Source organism: Pleurodeles waltl, chromosome 6 (assembly GCF_031143425.1).
Source record: "Pleurodeles waltl isolate 20211129_DDA chromosome 6, aPleWal1.hap1.20221129, whole genome shotgun sequence".
In the NCBI taxonomy this organism is placed as follows: Eukaryota; Metazoa; Chordata; class Amphibia; order Caudata; family Salamandridae; genus Pleurodeles; species Pleurodeles waltl.
Window position 1 is genome coordinate 421,372,650 of NC_090445.1, and position 20,266 is coordinate 421,392,915.

A 20,266-nucleotide genomic window follows, 5' to 3' on the forward strand; every position below is an offset into this window, starting at 1 on the left:
TTCAACCTTAAAAAAACTTAAATTGCAAAAACAGACATGGAAGTAGGCCTTTCTTATATTTGAGAACAATTAAACGATATGCCCCTAAACTCTTCCCATCCCTATAACAATTCTGAAAGGACCCATCTCCTAAACATCTTCTTCCCAACTTGGACTGATTCCCACTTTGTTGCTGTGCCTCCCCAACTTTGCCACTTGTACTCTGTTTGCAGTTAGCCCACTTTACCAATTTTATAAAGGTTTATGAATGTGTTCTGCAAGTGAAGATGTGGGACTCATAGTCCAATTGCTCCATACATCTTGTAAATCACCCCTTGTTTCTCTTTGGGGCCAGGTCCACACTCTATAAATATGCCTAACAAGAGGCACTAGCTTCTCTGGAAATGTCCATATTTGTGACAGGAGATCTCAGCTGTGTGGCAGATCTCAGTTTGAAGTGTTTGCAAAAGGCAATTCATAAAAAGTCAAAACCTTCCAAGTCCTTAAAAATGGGCAAACGGGCATCTGAAAGTCGTGGATGCTAATCTAAATATTTGTTTAATAAGGTTCTGATAACACCAAAGTTCTGTTCTGGGCACACAAACTTTGCAGAAAGAGATTCCCTATTTTTAGTCTTTGTTTGCCTTGGCTTTTCCTGTGGAAAGGACAGATAAGATCCACGACCCCTGATAGCTCAACCAAAGAAAACTACCTGAGTAAATGTTGGCTCTCAATTGAAGGCTTGATATGAACACTGAAGGGGACTAAATTGGTGGGAGGGAACACTGATAGTGAGATCTCGGTACCTTTAAAAAGCAATGGTTGCCACTGTCCGTCGAGCCCAGATCCTGGAGCGGTGATCAACTAGTTCTAGTCCAGCAGCTGACCCATCGAGCTCAGCACCATGAAGTTGCTTATCCTGGCGGTGGTCTGTCTCCAGCTCTCTGAGGGGTTGGTGAGGTGAGTATTGCAGCTGGATTATTGCACACTTCAAGACATAAGCTGTCTGGTTTTGGGAGCAACCCTGTGCAGACAATATCTGACCTAAGAGTTGAATTATGAGGTGGCTGAGCCTTTCACAGGTCTGTTTCCAGCTCTCAGAGGGGCTGGTGAGGAGAATAATATATCTGAGCTGGAGTGTCCTAGCAGACCTACAGATGTGTGCGAAGAAGGCACTCCTTGGAAGCAGGTCCGTGTTGACTAAGAGCTCATAGACTTGAAGAGGACGACCCTGGCAATTGAGTGCCACCCACTGCTGGTCAGACTGGTGAGGTGGGTTACGCAGGTTAGGTTGAGGATGTGCATCACTAAGTGTTTGCTTGCCCAAAACTCGGAATCAATTGTCAGGAAGTCATGTCCATTTGTCAACATGCTTCATATTTTTGAACGAAAGACAATTAAAGGTATGGTCTTTTCATCACATGTAGTACTATTTGTACTCGGAATATTAGTGGGAGAAAGGAAGCTGTTACATGTAATGAACGCCATTCTGAGTACTTTTCACAAACGCAAAGCAGAAATAAAAGAGGTCTGACATGCTGTTTGCATGAAGTACTTCTATCCACTTCAAACCACATACAGAAAATTTGTGTCCACCTCAAATCCCGTACAAATAATGTTCCAAATCCTGTACAAACTATGTTCCACCCAGACAAGGGAGTAATCAGGAAAATAAAATACTCCCTACTTTAAACCATGTCCCAAACAGCTCTGAGTGAGCACGTGAGGCAAGTTAACTCTCCAGTTGTTCAGGAGTTTGCCCTCCTGATGGAATTCTAAAATTCTTAAATTGATTTACTTTCTTTTTCTCATCCTTTTTACTGTCTTTTGCCCTTCCTTTCGCTATCCTTCTTTGTTTTTTTTTCATCTTGCTTTCATTCTCTCTTTCTATGTGTATTTTCATTCATCCAGCCATCTTTTTGCCTTGTTTTTATCTATCGCTCCACTCTTTCTTTCTTTTTTCCAATTCTACAATCTCTTCATCCTTCTTTGCCTTTTTGCTTCTTTCCTTTTCATTCACCCATCCATCTTACCTTCCTTCAACCATTACTACCTGTTCGCTCTATTCATCTTTCTCCATCTTCCATTTCTGTATCCATCCATCCTTTCTTCGTCCCTCTCATCATCTCTCCTTCACTCCAGTCCTCCTTCCTTCCCTTCTTTCCACTGCAAGACATCGTGAAAGATGCCATAAATAACATTTTAAATATTTTGTATTATTCTGAACTGTTCAGTGGCATCCACCCCCGCTCAAGCTGCTAGAGCGGGGGCTTAATGAAGCTTCTGCCCCCAGACCATATCAACATATTTCCAACTCAGACCACTAATACAGTATGTACCCACTTAGCCCTATACACAAGAACAGCCTACTGAACACGTCTACTTCCAACCTCATACAAAAGTGAAGTGCTTCAACAATAAGGGCCACCTTGGACTAACGACAGGGGTGTCAACACGCGCCCTCATCAGTAACTCATTTAATTTGGACATACAAAGGAAAACTGGGGGCCTTTCGCCTGACCTCTGCAATGGATAGGGAGAAGGGTTGTGTATATACCTATCTATATATATATGTACATAGATGAGATAAAACCTACCATGAAAAATGTATGGTTGGATGAATTAATTTATAACTTCTGAAATTAATCGGATATAGTTAATGTTTCGTGTATACAAAAAGTAGCGGAACACTCCCATCTGTTATCTCACATAATTAGTATGTTATGGTCCAGGAGCAAGTGTCAATATAACCAAAAATAATGCCTAGTATGTGCAATGCAAGCATACAGCTACTTGCGTGGAAAGCCGAAGGGCACCACTCCCCTCCCAGAAGGAACATATTACCAGGGCCAGTTAGAACAAAATGTATAATTTCCTAGCTTATGTAAAGGAAAGTTTTAATTCTATTAAGGACACGGTGGCGAGCATTATGCTCAGACTTTCTATCCCTTTAATACTTCCAGCAGTGTTCAACAATAAAACTACCTTTTCCAAGAACCCTTGGGAAGGAAGTATAGAAAACAATTCGCTAAAGACTACATGAACTGTGCCATATAGCATGTACGTTATTTCCTTCTCTCCAGTATGAAAGCTTTCAGATATCAGCTCAGCAGGACGCCGTTCCTGGGATGTGTCCACTATGGGGGTGGGGGGTCTATCATCAATTTTGCCCTTCTGTGTGAAGGATATCGTCAGTTTGCCTCCTATTGGCCAAATCGATTGCTAAATCTTGATGTCAAACTGTATAAAAACAAACGCTAGTCAACCTACTGGAAGACATACTCCCTGCGAACCTCTTTTCAGACCAGTCAGACACCCAACAATACCCACCCGCTTGTCAACCTGGTCGAAAAAGCTGTAAAGAAAAAGATGTCTGCAATTCTGCGCTTTCTCGATGGAGAGAAAGCATTCAACTGGTTAGACTGGCATGGTATGATGTTGGTCCTGGGGAAGATAGGCGTGGCCCCTAAATGCAAATCTATGATCATGAACAATTATGCTGTCCCTATGGTCAGAATAACACTGAATGACCAGTCTTCTTGGCTTTTTAAACTAAAATGGGGTATGCAGCAGGGATGCCTGTTGTCAGACTTGTTATTTGCCCTTAGTATAGAAACCTTACAATTCCATATTAGGGCCACAAAAGATATACAGGAAATATCCTTTAGGGCAGATACACACAAATAAGACTATTCGTGGACGACCTTATGTTGACATTGTTTGATCTATATCACTCGCCAGGGGAGGCGCTTCAATATTTAACAGGTTTTCCAGGTTTTGAAGGGTTTCAAAATCAATATATTCAAGTTAGTAAACCTGAATTTAAACCTTTCACATGTCAAGATGGAGGTTCTGCAAAGTAGATTCTCACTCTGATGGACCGCGTCCAATCAAATACATGGATGAAAATCACACTACATGTACAGGAGTCATATAAGACATATTGCCCCACTCATCTAACTGAAATTAGGCACGACTTGTGTTGGTGGTCTCCCTTTTCCTTTCGTGGATGGGCTGTATTAATGAGGTAACAATGAACTTTCTGCCCAGAGCCCCTCTGTCTGTTACAGGCACTTCCAAATTTGCTACAGAAGAGATTTTTTTTACTTCCCTACAGAAAGCAATCAATAGGTTAATCTGGAGAGGTGTTGACCGTGAATCACCATTAAACTTTTGCACCATGAAACTCTCCCAGTTTTTAGATTATACAACAGAGCGGCACAATTGCAAAAATATAATAGAGTCTACTAAAGATGGGACAGATATTCGCTGGCCCCATATGGAACGGGAAGCTATAATGTGAGTGTCACAGGAGGTGGCCTGATTATGTAACTCTCCAAGACCATGCAACACCTATTAAAGCATTCTCATTAACAACACTTTACGTGTGGGACTCTTTACCTAGGAAGGGATCCCTGACCTCCTATGCATCACCTTATTCCTCAATATATGCGAACCCGGAATTCTGCCCATCACTAAACCGAGGGCCCTTTGGGATATGGTGAGATGGAAGATGTAGATACATTGCTGATATGTTTCATAATGGAATAATCAAACGTTTCACACAATAAAAACAACCTTTCAATTAACGGAACAGAGAGAGTGCATTATGCTCAGCTCAGACACTGGGAATGTATCCAGAAGTTAGACTAGCTGATACCCGAGGAAATAGACACCCTTTGAGAAGATATTGACAACATTTTTAACTCAGAAAGGTCCACTCACTAAATAGTAGGAAATACTCTTGGCCAATCCTAAGTGAGCTTACCAGAAGGAATAGGACAAGGTGGGGTAGAGAAACTTCACTTGCCGAAAGGGAGAATCTCTGGATATGTTCAATATTTATGAAAACAAGAGAAATCCATTACAAACTATTTTACGCTTGGCTACTAAAGTTCATACAGTGTTCCCAAATACTAGCCCACCAAGGTGGAGACCTGAACAAAGAGGCTCTTACATCCACTCCTAGTGATAAAGCCAAATACACAAAACCCTTCTGCAAAGAGGTAGCAAAAACGTTAAAACACATTTTGGACTTAACCCTACCATTTACCCAGGTGAAGTTTTTGCTTGGTCTGTGAAAGCCAGAGTGAGTTTAAATATGTGTCAAATAATGACAGGGCAGTTATCTGGAGCTGTCTTGAAGCAGTGAAATTGGCAATAGCTATGTGGGGGAAGAGCAAAGACCCTTCTTCAATTTTCCATTGTTATGTTCGCTTGTGGGTCATCTTATAAGTAATATTCGGGGAGAATATCTGAATTTTGAAGATTCAATGTTAATTTGATAACTAAACCTGTGCTCACCTCTAAACCCTTTTAGGTCAGGTAATCTCTCTGCCTCAACTATAATTATTGCAGCTCTGAACAGGATCAAGGCTAAACCTGTAGAAAGTGTGGCTCTAAATACGAACAAGATTTGCCTATCAAAATTTACCTTTTTTGCATTAGCATCAAATTGAAGCACTAGGAATTTCATTAACATGTGTAGGATGTGATACAGCCATTTTACTCTTAGAAGAACTTGGATGCGTTTTGACATTTTGGGATTCATGAACTAATGACAGATGTAGCTTTGAATAATTGAAAAATACAAAAATCCCAATTTTAACTAGAAATTATTTTTCTTTCTTAATTAAACTGTATATGCACATAAAAAAGACTTTCTCTCTCATATATTGTTATACAATAATAAAAAACGAACGCAGATATTCCCCTCTTTTGATTTTTTGTTGCTTTCTCTGCTTGACTATAATGTTGATTGTTGTACGTTCCTCCCCTTTTGCTGATTATTTGAATTTTGAAGCATGCTGGATCCCTGTGTTAGAGTATCTATCAAGGGCCATATGAACAAGGAATTTCCGCCACACCCAAGAGCTTTGCAAGTCTTTTAATCCACTGATTTGATTTTATGACATTATGGACATACAGTACGACATTGTCCAGTGGGTGAAAGAATATCTTTTGTGTTGTTGTGTGTGAAGCAGTTTTACACCTGGCAACGAACACATTTCTGACTGTGGCCAGAGGGGGAGTGAGTGAGTCAGAGAAGGGGCACTCGGGGTTAATTGGGAGATCAGTTTGTTCTTCGTATGCTCTGATAAGACTCACATTGCCATTTAAAATATGGAAATGCTATTATCTGTCATAGGCTACAAGATTTTGTCAATATGATTGCAAATAAAAACTTCTGTTAATAAAAAAGGCAGCTGAAGCGTCTTTCCCTCATTTTGAGACCTGTCTGAAGGTCCCACTCTTCCCCTGGCAGATGGTTAGGCAGTCTGATGCCACCTACCGCTCTCTTCTGCACTCCTCTGAGCTCTCCACGGCCCTATCAGCAACAGAATAACACAAATGCTTGGCCCACTGTTTTCTGGTTGAGGGAGTTGATGGGTTATATGTTTGAAATGACATAGACACTAGCTTTTGAGTAATGCATGCAGCTCAAACTCAATCAATCAATCAGTACTTAAGAAATTGTGCTGCTGCTTCAAACAGAACCGTCCTGTCGCTCAAGCAGACAATGGAATACAAGCAGAGAAATCGTAAAAGCTAAACAGTGTCAAATATCTAGGACTAGGTCTTAGCTTTCCTTTTGAAAGTGGCTAGTGACTCAGCCCAATGCATGTTAGGTGCTACGCTGTTCCACAATGTAGCTGTCAGAAGAGTGAAAGAGCTGTCGCCACAGCATGACTTTGAGGATTTTGGAATCCGTAGGAACCAACTGTTATTAGACCTAAGTAGTACTCTCTCTTGCATACGGGGCCAGTCTGTTCCACAAGTAACAAGGGGCATCTCCATGAAAAGCTTTGAAAGCCTGCATCAAAGCTGTGCATTTAATGCACTGTTCCACCAGAAGCCAGTGCAGATGTCTCAGATGTTGAGAGACGTGATTGCGACAAGAGACTCACTGCGTCTTAAATTATCTGTAGTCTGCATATCAGATATGCACGGAGGCCAAGCTAGAGACTGTAAGTTCTGGCGACAGCTTACAACTAAATGAACTACAGTTGTTGTAGTAGTCTCTTCAGGAACCAAATGAAGAAATCTCTTTCGGATTTTCATTTTCATGAAACAGAACGACGAGATTTGTTTAATTTGAGTGGAAAAGGAGAGCATGGAGTCAAAGGTAATGCTGAGATTTCTGGCCAAAGGGGTTGGAGTTGGAAGAGGGTTAAGTTCAGAAAGCCGCCAGAGGGAGGGCGATGGATGTCCACTTTGAAAATCAAAACTTCAGTTTTATAAGAATTAAGTTTCAGGGGATTTGCCTCGATCTAAGCCACAACTCCACTGAGGCACTCTTTAAAATTGTAAAAAGCCTCCTCTGAGTTGTCTTGAAAGGAAACGAGCAGTTGAGTGTTGTCGGCATAAGACACTACCTTCATATCCCAGGTTTTGATGAGGTCCACCAAGGGGGAAATGTAAAGGTTGATCAAGAGGGCACTCAGGCAGACCCCTGAGGGACACCAAATAGCAGAGGTTTGGGAGATGAAGAATAAAGGTGTAAATACACACGTTGGGATTTGCCCCCTAGAAAGGATTTGACTCATGAAAGAGCCTTGCCCTGAATGCCAAGGTTGTCCAAGTCTGTTGATCAAGATGTAATGAGATACTGTGTGGAAGGCTGCCAACAAATCAAGAAGCAGCACCATGACAGGTGTGCTCTTATCCAGATTCTCCCTAACAAACTCCGCCACATCCAGGAGAGCTGTTTCAGTGCTATATCCTGCACAGAAGCCTGACTGAGAGTCGTAGAGGATGGAATTGGGCTCCCTAAAAGTGGACAGTTGTTGATTAGCTAATTTCTCCAGAATGTTTGCAGATGCTGGGAGGAGAGATATGAGTCTGTTTTCACTCAGGATTGTGTCGGCATTAGGCTTTTTAAGGAGCAGCAGCAGTGATGCCTGTTTCAAGCTCGTGGGGAAAACACCAGACATTAGCAAGGCATTCCCGACTTTATTAAAAGGAAGGCTGAAGTCCTGAGATGTAAGACTGAAGTTATGCCGTGGGTAAGCGTCATCAGGGGAGCCAGACTCACACTTTAGCTCCAAACTTTATTGTAATCAAAAGCATAAGATATGTGTCCTGTTAATGTTTGTGACAGCTGCTCACTGAATGCAAGCTGTAGCATCATGATGGTGCCAATAAAAACCGTGCTTAAAAAAGGCAGAGATGTGCAGCGAGAATATGGTGACTGCACAATTCTGTGATGTGCTGCACACATGGGCTTTTATAATGGCAAATAAACGATTGCAACGTTTTGCCTGTACAAAACCGAAAGGGCATATTTACTGAAAGTTCACACAATGCAAGGCAGCAAGCAAACTTGCTGTGCTTTCTAGCATGAACGGGAGACAGCTGAACAATGCCATATCTACTAAGATAGGATGCCCTTCAGCTCTCTACCTGCGCTGGCACAGTCTACCTACCAAGGATGCCTGCATTACGGGCAGGATTGTTTTTGTGCAGGAAGGTAGCTCTCCCTGTACAAAAACAATCCAGAGAGGCAATTTCTTCCTTCTATGCGTGATGCAGGATGCACAGAAAGAGGAGAAAACGAGGAAAAATAAACATATTTATCCTTGCTACACAAAGGTAGGGTGGCATACCATTGTGGTGCAGTACCAGTTTTACTGAGCTACGCGCAGATCACTATAGCACAAAATAATTTCATTTCACCTGAAAGCAGCCTATATTAGGAAGGTCAGGTGTATTTTTGTGGAAAAGTCCTATTACCTTCGGCACCATAAAAGCAGCACATTGTTTCCATGTCTTAGATGACAAAGCAGTTATCCCAGCTCTGCAGAGACGGCCCCTCCACGAGAGAGGAAGAGCATCTCCCTGCTAAATAAAATGCCCCAAGAACTGAAAAATAAAATGGTAATAAACGTCTTTTATTACCATTTTAGTTTGCAGCACCGCAGGGCAATTGCTACCGAGCAGGGAGCTGTGCACTTATTTAAAGTGCGCATGTCAGTTTGGCAGGCCGTCTCGCGATGGCCAGCCTGACACTGCACACTTTAAACTTCTCTAGAAAGCACAGGCCTCCAGCCTTCTTGTGAGGGCTGAGAGTGGTCGCTCCCACCAATTCTGACGATTCTTTCATGCTAGTTACCAGCATGAAAACAGCTCCAGGATTGGTTTGTGCCGTTTCCTGGGTCCCATCGCACGTAGGAGCCAGGAGAGGCGAGACGACGAGAAGACGTCACGAGGTAAGTGCTGATTTCATAAAAATGTATTTGTACCCCCCCCCCCTTCTTGCCCTCCTGTTGTGAATACTGCAACACTGCATGGGATATGGGGGTCTTCAGAGAAGGGTGTGTTGGGGTGCACGGTGCAGATGAGAGGAGGATTATCCTAGGAGAACATGGCCACTGTCCAACTCGCCTTCCAGAGAAACAGTATGCTTTGAAATGTCATTCTTTAAGCCATTCCAGCGTTGGTTGCTCTGTTTGTTATGAGTTCGTGGTCTAGGTTTGTAATATATCCTTCTGCTTCTATTACCAATGATTCTGTGTGTAACTGGGCTCTCGTGCTGAATTAATGAGACGCTGGAAGCTCAGATACTGAGATGTTCTCTCTCTCTGCTACCCAGGGTACCTCTGCAGAAGTACAAGTCCATCCGGGAGAACATGAGGGATCATGGGGTGCTGGACGAGTACCTGAGAACGCACAAACCCAACCCAGCCAACAAGTACACCTTCAGCAACTATGCTGTTGCTGACGAATATATGTACTTTGACGTGAGTGCAATGCAGTGGTAGCCAGGCTGGCTCTCATTCCCTCATTCATTTTCTTTGTCTCCTTTTGGTTCCTTGTCCTTCTCTAGCATCACTCCTTTCATAGGTAACTCTCCTTTATTTCGCTTGCTTCCTGTGTTTCTACTTCTCAAAATTTCTCCCACTCCTTTCAGTGTATTTCTCATTTTCATCCCATTTCACCGGAGTTCTTTCATTCGATCCAGTTTTTTTCTCCTTTCCACTTCCTCCTTGCCCCATTTACGGCGTTCCTTTTTTATTGTGCACCTTATTTTTAAATGCTCTCCCGGTCTCCCCCTTGGTACCCCTTGTCTCCCTGTTTCATCTCCCAAGCCCTTTCCATCCCTCATTCTACTGCCTATTTTATGACGTTCACAAACGTATTCACATCTTTGTTGTCTTTTTTCTCCTTTTTCACTCTGCTATTCCTTTCTTTTTCTTTTCTTGTCCTTACTCCCCGATCTTTATCTCATCCCTGCCTTTCCCTCTCACTCTCATTGTCTTACCCCTCCCCTCATTCTGCCTTGTCACTTCAGCTTTGCATTTCTCTTTAATCTCCCACCTCTGTTTTCCCTGTGCTCTAAGGACAATACCAGTGTTTATAATTTTGTTATCAAACGGTCATTTTAATGTAGAATTTATTTTAAATTCAAACATATGATTTGTGACTGAAAGTGAAAGTGTAAGCAAAACAAAAAATACCCATTGGTTCATTCATTCTTTTTGTTAGGCATTGTGACAGATAGTTTAATTAGACCAAAGGATACGTTTACACGTTTTTTTCACAGTAACCACTGAAATGTTCATTAGGGGTCTTCACCTAAAGACCAATTACAACGCTGTTTTCTCAGGCACCAAAGTACAGCATGAACACTCCTCACTGTCAGCTGGCTGCTGCTGGCATCCACAAGCAGGTTATCAAACACCTCCATACAGCTTCTAGTGTAGAGCGCTTCATATTTTAACAGATTTTGGCATATTCTCCCAATGTCCATGCGTTGCACTTCTCCTTGCTCGCTTTGATAAGTTTAATGTGATAGACCACTGACGACAGGTGTACTCCTCTCTCTTCCTAGACGTACTACTATGGGCAGATCAGCATCGGCACCCCTGGCCAGACCTTCCTGGTGCTCTTCGACACCGGCTCCTCCAACCTGTGGGTTCCCTCCACCTACTGCTCCAGCTCGGCCTGCAGTGAGTGTCGGGAAATAACTCAGTGACAGCTGTTTTTAGTGTAAAAGGTCATTTATTAGGACAGGGTTGCATAAGCAAAATAACCTTAACTTTTTAACGTAAACCGTAACTTTAATAGCACCCTCCCTTTAACATCTCCTTGCTCATCCTTCCCCTTCAAACCCTTATTTCGTTTCCATTCCCCTACGCACTCCCCTTTTCCTTTCATGCCCCATTTGGTTCGTGTGTACCCCCACTCAGAGCCTTCACCTGCTTGTTTATTCCCTGGAAGGGTGGCCAAGCCCGCATCTGACTCACCACCCTCCCCCATCTACTGCTCGCTCTCTGCTGCAACCTGCCCTAACTGACAACTAAACCTCCCCCCCTTTGCCATTCGCCTCTAACTTCCATCCTTTCAAACTCTTCTTCTAATTGCCAGGTGGGTGGGAGGCCAAACTAACCGCGTGATGGGTCAGCGCGGAAAGAGGCCGGTCCCTCCACCCCAACCCCTTTTATTCCCACCCCCTAAACCCACCCCCACTTACCTTTCCTCCAATCCCCTGTCCCGCCGTCACTTCCTTCCCCGAACCGGCCCGCGGGCAGACTAGAGCGTTGTTCTTGCTTCCCGCGGGCCCCTTCATTGAGCAGCAGGGTCCCGAGGGCGACGCCTGCTGGCTGATGGGCGTATGCCAGGGTTATCGTGGTGATGGTGGGGAGGGGGTGTGTGTGGGGGATGGAGGCTGGAGAACGTGTTCCAGTTCAAAGGGAATGTGAGTAGAATTCTGCGCAATATGTCCTGATTTGCCTCCGATATTTACCACCATTAGCGTGCAATCTACGACGTTCATGTGGCCATGCTTTCTCTCTCCTCAGCTAACCATCCGACGTTCAACCCCAGCCAGTCCTCCACCTACACGTCCAATGGGCAGCGCTTCACCATGGGCTACGGCGGCGGTAACGTGGCCAGCAGCGTCACCGGCCTCTTTGGTTATGACACTGTGACAGTAAGTACCAGCTGCTCCTTCTGGAAGTGTATAACATAGGCGAGCGGTCTGGGATGGTGTTACACAGGACTACACAACTGTCACTTAGAAATGAAACATGTCTGAAAAAACAGTTTCTGGAGAAAAAAAAAATTAAAAAGGACAGTTGGTCTGAAACTCGCAATTGTGCTGCGACAAGCGTAATCAAAATACTTGCTGCAGCGCAAAACAATATATAAAAGGGTGGGTTTGTGTATTCAATGCACCGATGACAAAAATTATGAAAAGTGTGATCATTGTGTATTCCCCAGACGTAAAATAGTCCTTAAAGCACTCCAATGGAACCAGGAGGCTACACACAAACTACTAGAAATAAAGTTATATTAAAATACTCCGATTGGCTGATCCAAGATATGATTGACCATGTCTCGAGTGAATGGCTGAAGATTCTTGAGTCAAAGAATCCGATGACATGAGGTGGAACCAAACCCTCTTAGAGTATATGCATTGAATATATTATGCTCCCTATGAATGTAGCAAGCACCATTACAAGTCAAACACAAAAAAACAAATATTCATAATCTATAGGGAAAGGGAACATCACAAAAAAGATGAAAAAGTGGGTACTAGAGATTAAGAAACAATGGGCCATTTGGGTGGACCTAATTTCCTAACACACAGTTTGACAAAAAGAGAAGAAAAAAAAAAAAGGGGGACATTGCCATAGATGTCAGTACCACTCAAGGGAACAGCTTTGTGTTTGATGTGCTCCTTGTCAACGGGCAGAGTGCCACTAGTCACAGTGAAGTTAGCCAACTGCTGAAGTGGGCTGACATGTTTTAGTGGGCAGAAGATATATGTGAATCTCAGTACAGACCACTGGATGAAGGGGGCTGCCTGAAAGCTCTAAGTATATTATACATATAATTTTATTAAAAACAAAGGGTTTTGGCTGAAGTCTGACTTAAAAAATATAAGGGAGTAACGTAAAAGGTGGGTACCATGGTTTACAGGGGCTTACCCCCAACCTTGAAAGAAAAAAAAGACAATCAGGGTGAAAAGCAAAAAAAATAAAAGGGATGCGATACAGAGAAGAAACAAAAACAAGCAAAGGAAATACATTTATAATAAGAACATGCATTTTAGGAAGAGATAAAATTCGAAGAATAGAGAAAATAAAAAAAGAAGAGTGGGAGAACACAATCAACACAAGTCAACAATTTAAATATGTGAGGTACATTTTTTGGTAAAAGCTTAGAATAGACGAGTTATCTTGCAGTCATTAGGCTGGGTCACTGCTTAGGAGTAAAGTCAGAAAGGACAGACTGAATGAGAGAGATCTGATTCGCCAGGCTCTCTGGACATGGTCTGACTGTAAGTCCTCAACTCGTCGGTCCATCAGAAAATATACCGGGAGTGGTGAGCCTGTCCTCGCAGCTTGGGAGCATTTAGACTGGACAGTCTGTATGGGAGTGCGTGAGACAGAGCAGGCTGGTTAAAGCAGCCAGACTGAACGAGCTGTCTGTGAGAGGTTGCAGGACACTTTGTGAGGCTGAGGCCAGATGTAGGTTGTGATTATGAGTTGCCAAAGCTTTCCCACTTGTGTGCAAACACCTGTTTGCGCATGGGTTTGAATTCCAAGTCATTCAGAGTTTTCCACACCCAGTAACAACCAGGTACAATTACATTTGCACCTTTTGATAAACTGAAATTTAACAAGGGAAAATCTATGGTATTTACCATGACGTGCGTATTTTGGTGCAGTAAGCATAAACATTTGCATGTTATTCCCCAAAAAAACTGAACAGGAACAGTTTAATTATAAACCCGCATTTTATTGGGTGCGATATACAACACCATCTCTATTGAGCACTCTCAACCATGGCTTATGCAGGGTATCTTGAAATGTCCAGAGTGGACAGGCCCAGTGTTACAATGTCCTCTCCTCCTTCCTCACCCTGTTTGTGTGATACTTCTGCTGTCTCAGACAATGACTCGCGTGTGTTCTTCAGGTCCAAGGTATCTCCATCACCAATCAAGAGTTCGGTCTGACCATCACTGAGCCCAGCTCCAACTTTTACTACTCCAAGTTTGATGGAATTTTTGGAATGGCCTACCCGGGCCTGTCAGTGGGTGGAGCGACCACCCCTATGCAGGGCATGTTGCAGCAGAACCTGATGACGGAGCCAGTCTTCAGCGTGTATATGGGCAGGTAAGGCTGATTTCACATTGTAGGCCTGATGGGACCACAGGAGGCATATTTTGCCAGACCACATTAGGACCTTGCACGGCCACAGTCCGGGGTCTGGCTTCTAGAGTTATATATGTATGTTTGAACTCCTACTTAGCCTCCAAATTCTAACGTACTATTATAAACTTACAATAGATATTTTGCCCTATTCAAGCATTTTTCTTGGCATCGTAACTTTATGATCTACCATTATCCTAGCTTTCAACAATTCTGTCAAACATATCGTGCTATCTAACAGCATGTTACTTTAATTAAGATACACTTTTCACTTTTTAATGTCTCTTGTTTGTAATTCTGGCGTCTGCAAACAACCGTTGAATTTTATCTGTTGAAGTGGGTTCAGCAATAAACAGGAAGTGTCTTCATATAGCCACGTACAAGAGATGAGGAGTACGAGACCTCGAAAGGAAGTGTCATCACATAGAAACTTAGGAAAAGTTTTGCATTCCAAGATGGGCAGGTCACAGACAATTATATCATAGGAACGAACATAAGAAATGGGGGCCGCAGACAAAAGGTCGAATCACAGTGTCAAATGGAAACAGGGAATAACATGAAAAGTTGACAGTTGGAAGCTATCAGTCTAGACAGGAAATTGCATCACATGGATGCAAGGAAATTATAGCACATCAGCACAAGCAGATCAAAGAGGTGAAATGATATGGCATAGAGAGTGACAGCAGAGGAGTACTATCGGACCAGACAGAAAGTGACCTCATTACGAGGCTGGCGGTTTAAGGACCGCCTGCCACCCAGTGATGGTCGGACCTCAACAACTGTGGCGGTCCGACCTCCACATTACAACCCTCAAAACCGGACCCGCCAGGGGACCGGTGTCTCCGCCAATAACGTGTCTCCCGATGGGTTGACAGCGGTCGGGGTTGTAACCAGCCACGGCGGCACTGAACTCAGCGCCGTCTGGCTGATTACAACCCCACCTTCCACCAACCTTTCCATGGCGGTCACCCTGCCATTGAAAAGCTGGCGGAAAGCCAGTACAAGGTGCCCCACTGCCCAGCACCGGCAGAGTGCGCACTGCCTGCTTTGCAGACAGTGTGTATTCCGAGGGTGCTGGAGTGCTACGATAAGGAAGCCAAGACCAATATTGTAGCACTGTTCACGATGGGCAGCCCAGCAGGAACCGTGTATTACAATGTTCCCGCCGGTCAGCAAGGCAGGAACATTGTAATAACCTCAGGAGGATCTCACTGACATGGTGGTGGCATCCTCGCTGCGAGTATGGTGGTCCTGCGGTAGAACCGCCAAACTCATAATGAGGCCCTTAGTCGAGTAGGATGTGAAAGTAGGTGAGTTTCACTAAGCAACAACCATGATTCAACAATGAAGTCACATGGGATTGGACCAAATTTAAAGGCTGCAAGTCACAGAGTGATATAATACAGAAACGTAGGTGATAGCAGACGAAGATTGCCAGGCCACAACTAACAAGTGACATTACACATAAAACTTGGGAACCTATATGTGCCGCCAAGACACTATCCCAAAGTGGCATCAGATGGCTCCTAGGAGGTGACAATAAAGGAGGACTGTCAGATCACAGGCAGAAAGTGACATCACTAACTGATAGGTTGTACTAAATAAGGCATACATGGCCACTGACAGAAAATGAGAAAGGAAAGAAGGAAAAAAATGGACAACACAGTCCCAAGAAGGCAGGCTTGGGTAGATGTTGTAATCAGTACTCAAGAGGAGAATCAGGCTCATTTATTTAGTGAATAACTCACAGAGCCTAGAGGCTGATTTTTTTTTTTAGAAATATTTCCTCACACTTTATGATAAGTCTCCTAATAAGCTGGGAGTTTTCTTATTGTACCCTCAAACTTGCTTTCATGATCTGAATTTCAGTGTACTATAAGTAACGTTACTTTTTCACCCACTTGAAATTCCAGCCAGTCTGGTGAAGTCATCTTTGGAGGCATCGACAACAGCCTTTACACTGGCCAGATCTACTGGGCTCCACTGAGTGCAGAACTTTACTGGCAGATTGCGCTGCAGGAGTAAGTATGCCTTCCACTTCGACCAGGCAGGCCTCTGGTGTGTATCTCGCCTCATGTTATTGTCAATTGATTAATATAACACCAATTTGCAAAAGGCCACGCCCAGCAAGGGATATAAGGCCTGATTTATATACGGGCAGACCGGTTACCCTGTGACAATGGTGAAGGGAAATCTGTCACTCCTGTGACGGAGTAACCCGTCCATCAATATCTAAATCAGGCCAATTGCCTTTTCAAGCCATCTTTTGAAACGTCTTGCTGCTCCCGAGACACAATTCAGTTGTGGTGGAACTAGCATACTTCTTTGTATTAATTTGTGGACTGGATAAGCAGTCGTTGATGCAGCTCACAGCAGTCGTTTCTGCACTGTGTCCTGATATTCACCGTGCCCCACTAAATGATCAACAAAAAGGCCAGAAAATGGTCAGGTCGGGTGTGAGCTAACCTCAAGCACTCCATCTGGGACCTTCCTTGATTAGCTGATCCGGGAGCTAGGGAAATAGTTCCATAAATTATCTTTCATTATTTATTCCTTTTCAGTTTCTCTATCAATGGACAAGCTACTGGCTGGTGCAGCCAAGGCTGCCAGGCGATTGTAGACACTGGCACCACCCAGCTCAACATCCCAGAGCCCTACATGAGCGAGCTTCTGCCTTACCTGGGGATTCAAGCCAATTCAAACGGCGTGGTAAGTGGTTTTTCACTGGCTTTTTGTTGAGGCTAGATATCTGTGAACACCTAGGGAACACTTGCGGGGAAGCAAACATTGAGACAATAGGTTGATGAGGAAGTGATATTACTGGCAATGTTATTAGATGCTAGACTAGTGAGTGTTGAGTAATTAGCTGACCGGTCAAAAAGGGCAGCTGGCCATAGGAAATTCAGTTCCTCCAGAGGCCAGAGAAGTACGCAAGTTTGATGGAGAATAGACTTTTTCATAATTTTTAGATAGCTAGGTTCCCCTAATTTTAATGTCTTATAAAGCATGCTTGGAGGAGTAGGGTGATTGGTTTATTTGATTAGACAAGTGAGAGGGGCTCATGAACCCCTTTATTTTCTCACCCTGGAATTACTGTTGGACGTCGCAGCAATTCTGGGGTCAGGTAACCAATGAGGATTCTACATTTGTGGTGGGGGTGTGGATAACATGCAGGGATTGGTGTTTCTGTGCTGAATCGCACAGGGTTCACATGGGAGGGTTCTGTTGCTTTCAGGGCCAAATCTCAATGTGAAAAACACAAAAGTTTAATTTCGATGTACCTAGTAATTGTTTTAGGGTCCCATCGGAATTTAGGGATCACTGTTATTGAGCGCCATATTACATGCTATCATAAGCAATGTCATAGTTCAACAGAGACAGGAAATAGGCCGCTGTGGAGCGGGCAGGTAGAACCACAAATGTGAGACGATATGCATTGTGGGATCGGAAGATGTTAAGCTGGTATGCTGTGTTATCTCTCCTATTTATTATTGTTGGGCCATTTTTTCTACAGTATACTGTGAACTGCAACAACATCCAAAGTTTGCCAACTCTCTCCTTCGTCATCAATGGGATCTCCTTCCCTGTCCCACCGTCGGCATACGTGATACAGGTATGGAAAAGTAATTCCACTTTAGTAGTGATGCAGTAATTTGCTTTACTTCTGTCCTTCTTTATCTGTGCTTTCACTACTCTAAAACCAGGGACATTACGCTTTCATAAATCTTCTGAACTCAACTATCCCTTCCACCAGTGTCTCCATCTTATTTGACATTGCCTAAAACAAGGACCTGCAACCTTCACTACAATTCACATTCACATTCAATCTCACTTAATCAAGGTTCCTCAACATTTCCTAAAGTCACTGACTTAAAAGTATCTTACAACAGGACCTTACACCTTTCCCTGCCCAGAGACCTTAGCTACATTCTCAGAGATTGCAATTGGCTTTTAAAAGGTAACAACCTTTCACAAATCTCCATCTTCCCTAAAATAAATATCCAGCTATGCTACAGGAGAGACATAGTCTGCACATTTCCCTTCCTATTTTGAACACAAAGCTCATGCAGCCTCTCTAGCACCACCCTTGCACTTATTTTGGTTTTTATATGTAAACATGGGTTCTGTACCTGATGATGTGTTTTCTTTTCCTTCAAGTCCAATGGCTATTGCACTGCGAATCTTCTGAGCATCAACCTCAATGCACAGAATGGAGAGCCTCTCTGGATCCTGGGTGATGTCTTCATCCGCCTCTACTACTCTGTCTTTGACTTTGGAAACAGCAGAGTTGGTTTCGCTACCAGGGCGTAGAGTCCTTCAACTTAGGTCACAAGAGGGTAGCCCTGGCAGCCAAGATACTCTACTTTGTGCTGATACCAGGATGCACCATTGATTTACTGCAGTAGTTTATTCCTGTGTATATTGACTTCCGGTTCATTCAATCAAGATATCCAGCCCTGTTCCGCAAATAAAACTGCTCAAATCGAAAACAAGTTTCTTAAACATTATTCAAGAGAGTGTGTGTTTGGGGGGGTTATGGTTGTGTCAATCAATCAATCAATCAAGTAATTTATAAAGCGCACTACTCACCCATCAGGGTCTCAAGGCGGGGGGTACTGGTCGAATAGCCATGTCTTCAGGCGTTTCCTGAAAGACAGGAGGTCCTGGGTCTGGCGTAGGTGGAGTGGTAGGGAGTTCCAGGTCTTGGCGGCAAAGGGGTGAGAGAAGGATCTTCCTCCGGCGGTGTTGCGGCAAATGCGTGGGACGGAGGCGAGGGCGAGGCTGGCGGAGCTGTGTGTTATATTCCAGTTTATATCTTTGCTCCGCCTTTCTCAAGCGGAAAATTCAACCTAAATTGCTAAACTGTGACTCTTCTGTATGGGAACGATAGCAACATCATACGTTTCGTATGTGTAGGATCTTAGCAACGATAGTTAACAAACTCATGGGGTTTGCCCAAATAACCCCACATTCCCGGGGCATTCATATAAAGAACGAAAAAGAAAATGGGTGTAAGGTGGGAGCACATTTTTCAGCAGATTGAATCAACGGTGAGAACTCAAATTAACTATCATGTACTTCGGTATGTTTATCACCAAGATAAATTAGAAACATTTTATTTGTGCAAGCTCAAGACCGTGTGCTCATGTTGCTCCTCGTTGGAATGAGGAAAACCTTATAACATCACAAAAACAAATAACATAAAAACTATAAACACTGTAGCATATGTACCACATAACTCCATATAATTCACCTTGGATAAACATGGAATATAAAAAAAGCTCCGCACCGTTTCATAGCATTACAAACACAAAACATATGTCAATTTTTCAAGGATATGCTCCAGTCTTCCAATCAGATTTTGTGACTTATAAGCAATATATTAGCTTAAAGTCAGCACACGGGGATGGACCTTTAATCAGTACAGGCTTTAGGCACTTTTTCTGTCTGTTATTCACTGGCCTGTACGTTACATGATTTATATAAATGACACCCATTTTTTTTAGGCCTCTCTAAATGAAATGTTGATGCGTTTTGGGCTCCTCAGGACAATTGGAAGAACGAAGACCTAAAAAGTATATTCACAGCATATATTAATTTTGATGCTTCTCAGTTTTAAAATTACGTCCATCCCAACAGTGCTGAGAAAACACCAAGGTTTCATGCAGTGCAACTAGTACTGCAAAGCAGTGCTTAATTTGTAAATAAAAGGTGCCGGTGCCCAAAGCCCTCCTCATAAACACACTGCTGCTGTAATTAAATGTGCGAGCACCGAATACTGAGGCGGCATAATCCTGAAGCCATCTCAGGCCTCTTCAATCCATATAAAGCTTCTCCCTGCCGCTTCAGCTCACTCTTGCAGCTTTCTACTTTCTCCCTTTGAGACGCTTTTTCGTTTTCCCCTTACTCCGTGTTTCCCATATGTGCCTTTTGCTCGCAGCAAATACTTGAGGCAGAAGAATAAGCCCCGGCCCTCAAAAATAAGTGCCGGTGCTCAGCACAGGAAACAACAAGCACAAATTAAGCACTACTGCAAAGGAACATGAGGAGCTCATGTGTCTAAAAATGATCTTGTTTCATGTAGAGCGCGATTATACCGAGCATGCCACACCAGGCATTAGACCATC

General features: G+C 43.4%; 1 protein-coding gene across 1 annotated transcript; it reads left to right on the forward strand.

The window, feature by feature from the left end:
- The first annotated feature begins 883 nt into the window (after positions 1 to 883).
- On the forward strand, positions 884 to 18,449 carry LOC138301953 (gastricsin-like). The gene is made up of 9 exons (XM_069242397.1): positions 884 to 939; positions 9,572 to 9,719; positions 10,811 to 10,928; positions 11,781 to 11,911; positions 13,903 to 14,102; positions 16,052 to 16,159; positions 16,700 to 16,847; positions 17,653 to 17,751; positions 18,297 to 18,449. The coding sequence occupies exons 1-9, from the start codon at positions 884 to 886 to the stop codon at positions 18,447 to 18,449; spliced, it is 1,161 nt and encodes a 386-aa protein (XP_069098498.1).
- Positions 18,450 to 20,266: the final 1,817 nt, after the last annotated feature.

Bases quoted from the DNA above. Each gene is read 5' to 3' on its own strand.
- LOC138301953 (XM_069242397.1), top strand. From the start codon at position 884: ATGAAGTTGCTTATCCTGGCGGTGGTCTGTCTCCAGCTCTCTGAGGGG. The intron at 10,929-11,780 runs GTGAGTGTCGGG...CTCTCTCCTCAG, and splicing joins CTGCTCCAGCTCGGCCTGCA to CTAACCATCCGACGTTCAAC. The intron at 14,103-16,051 runs GTAAGGCTGATT...TTGAAATTCCAG, and splicing joins TTCAGCGTGTATATGGGCAG to CCAGTCTGGTGAAGTCATCT.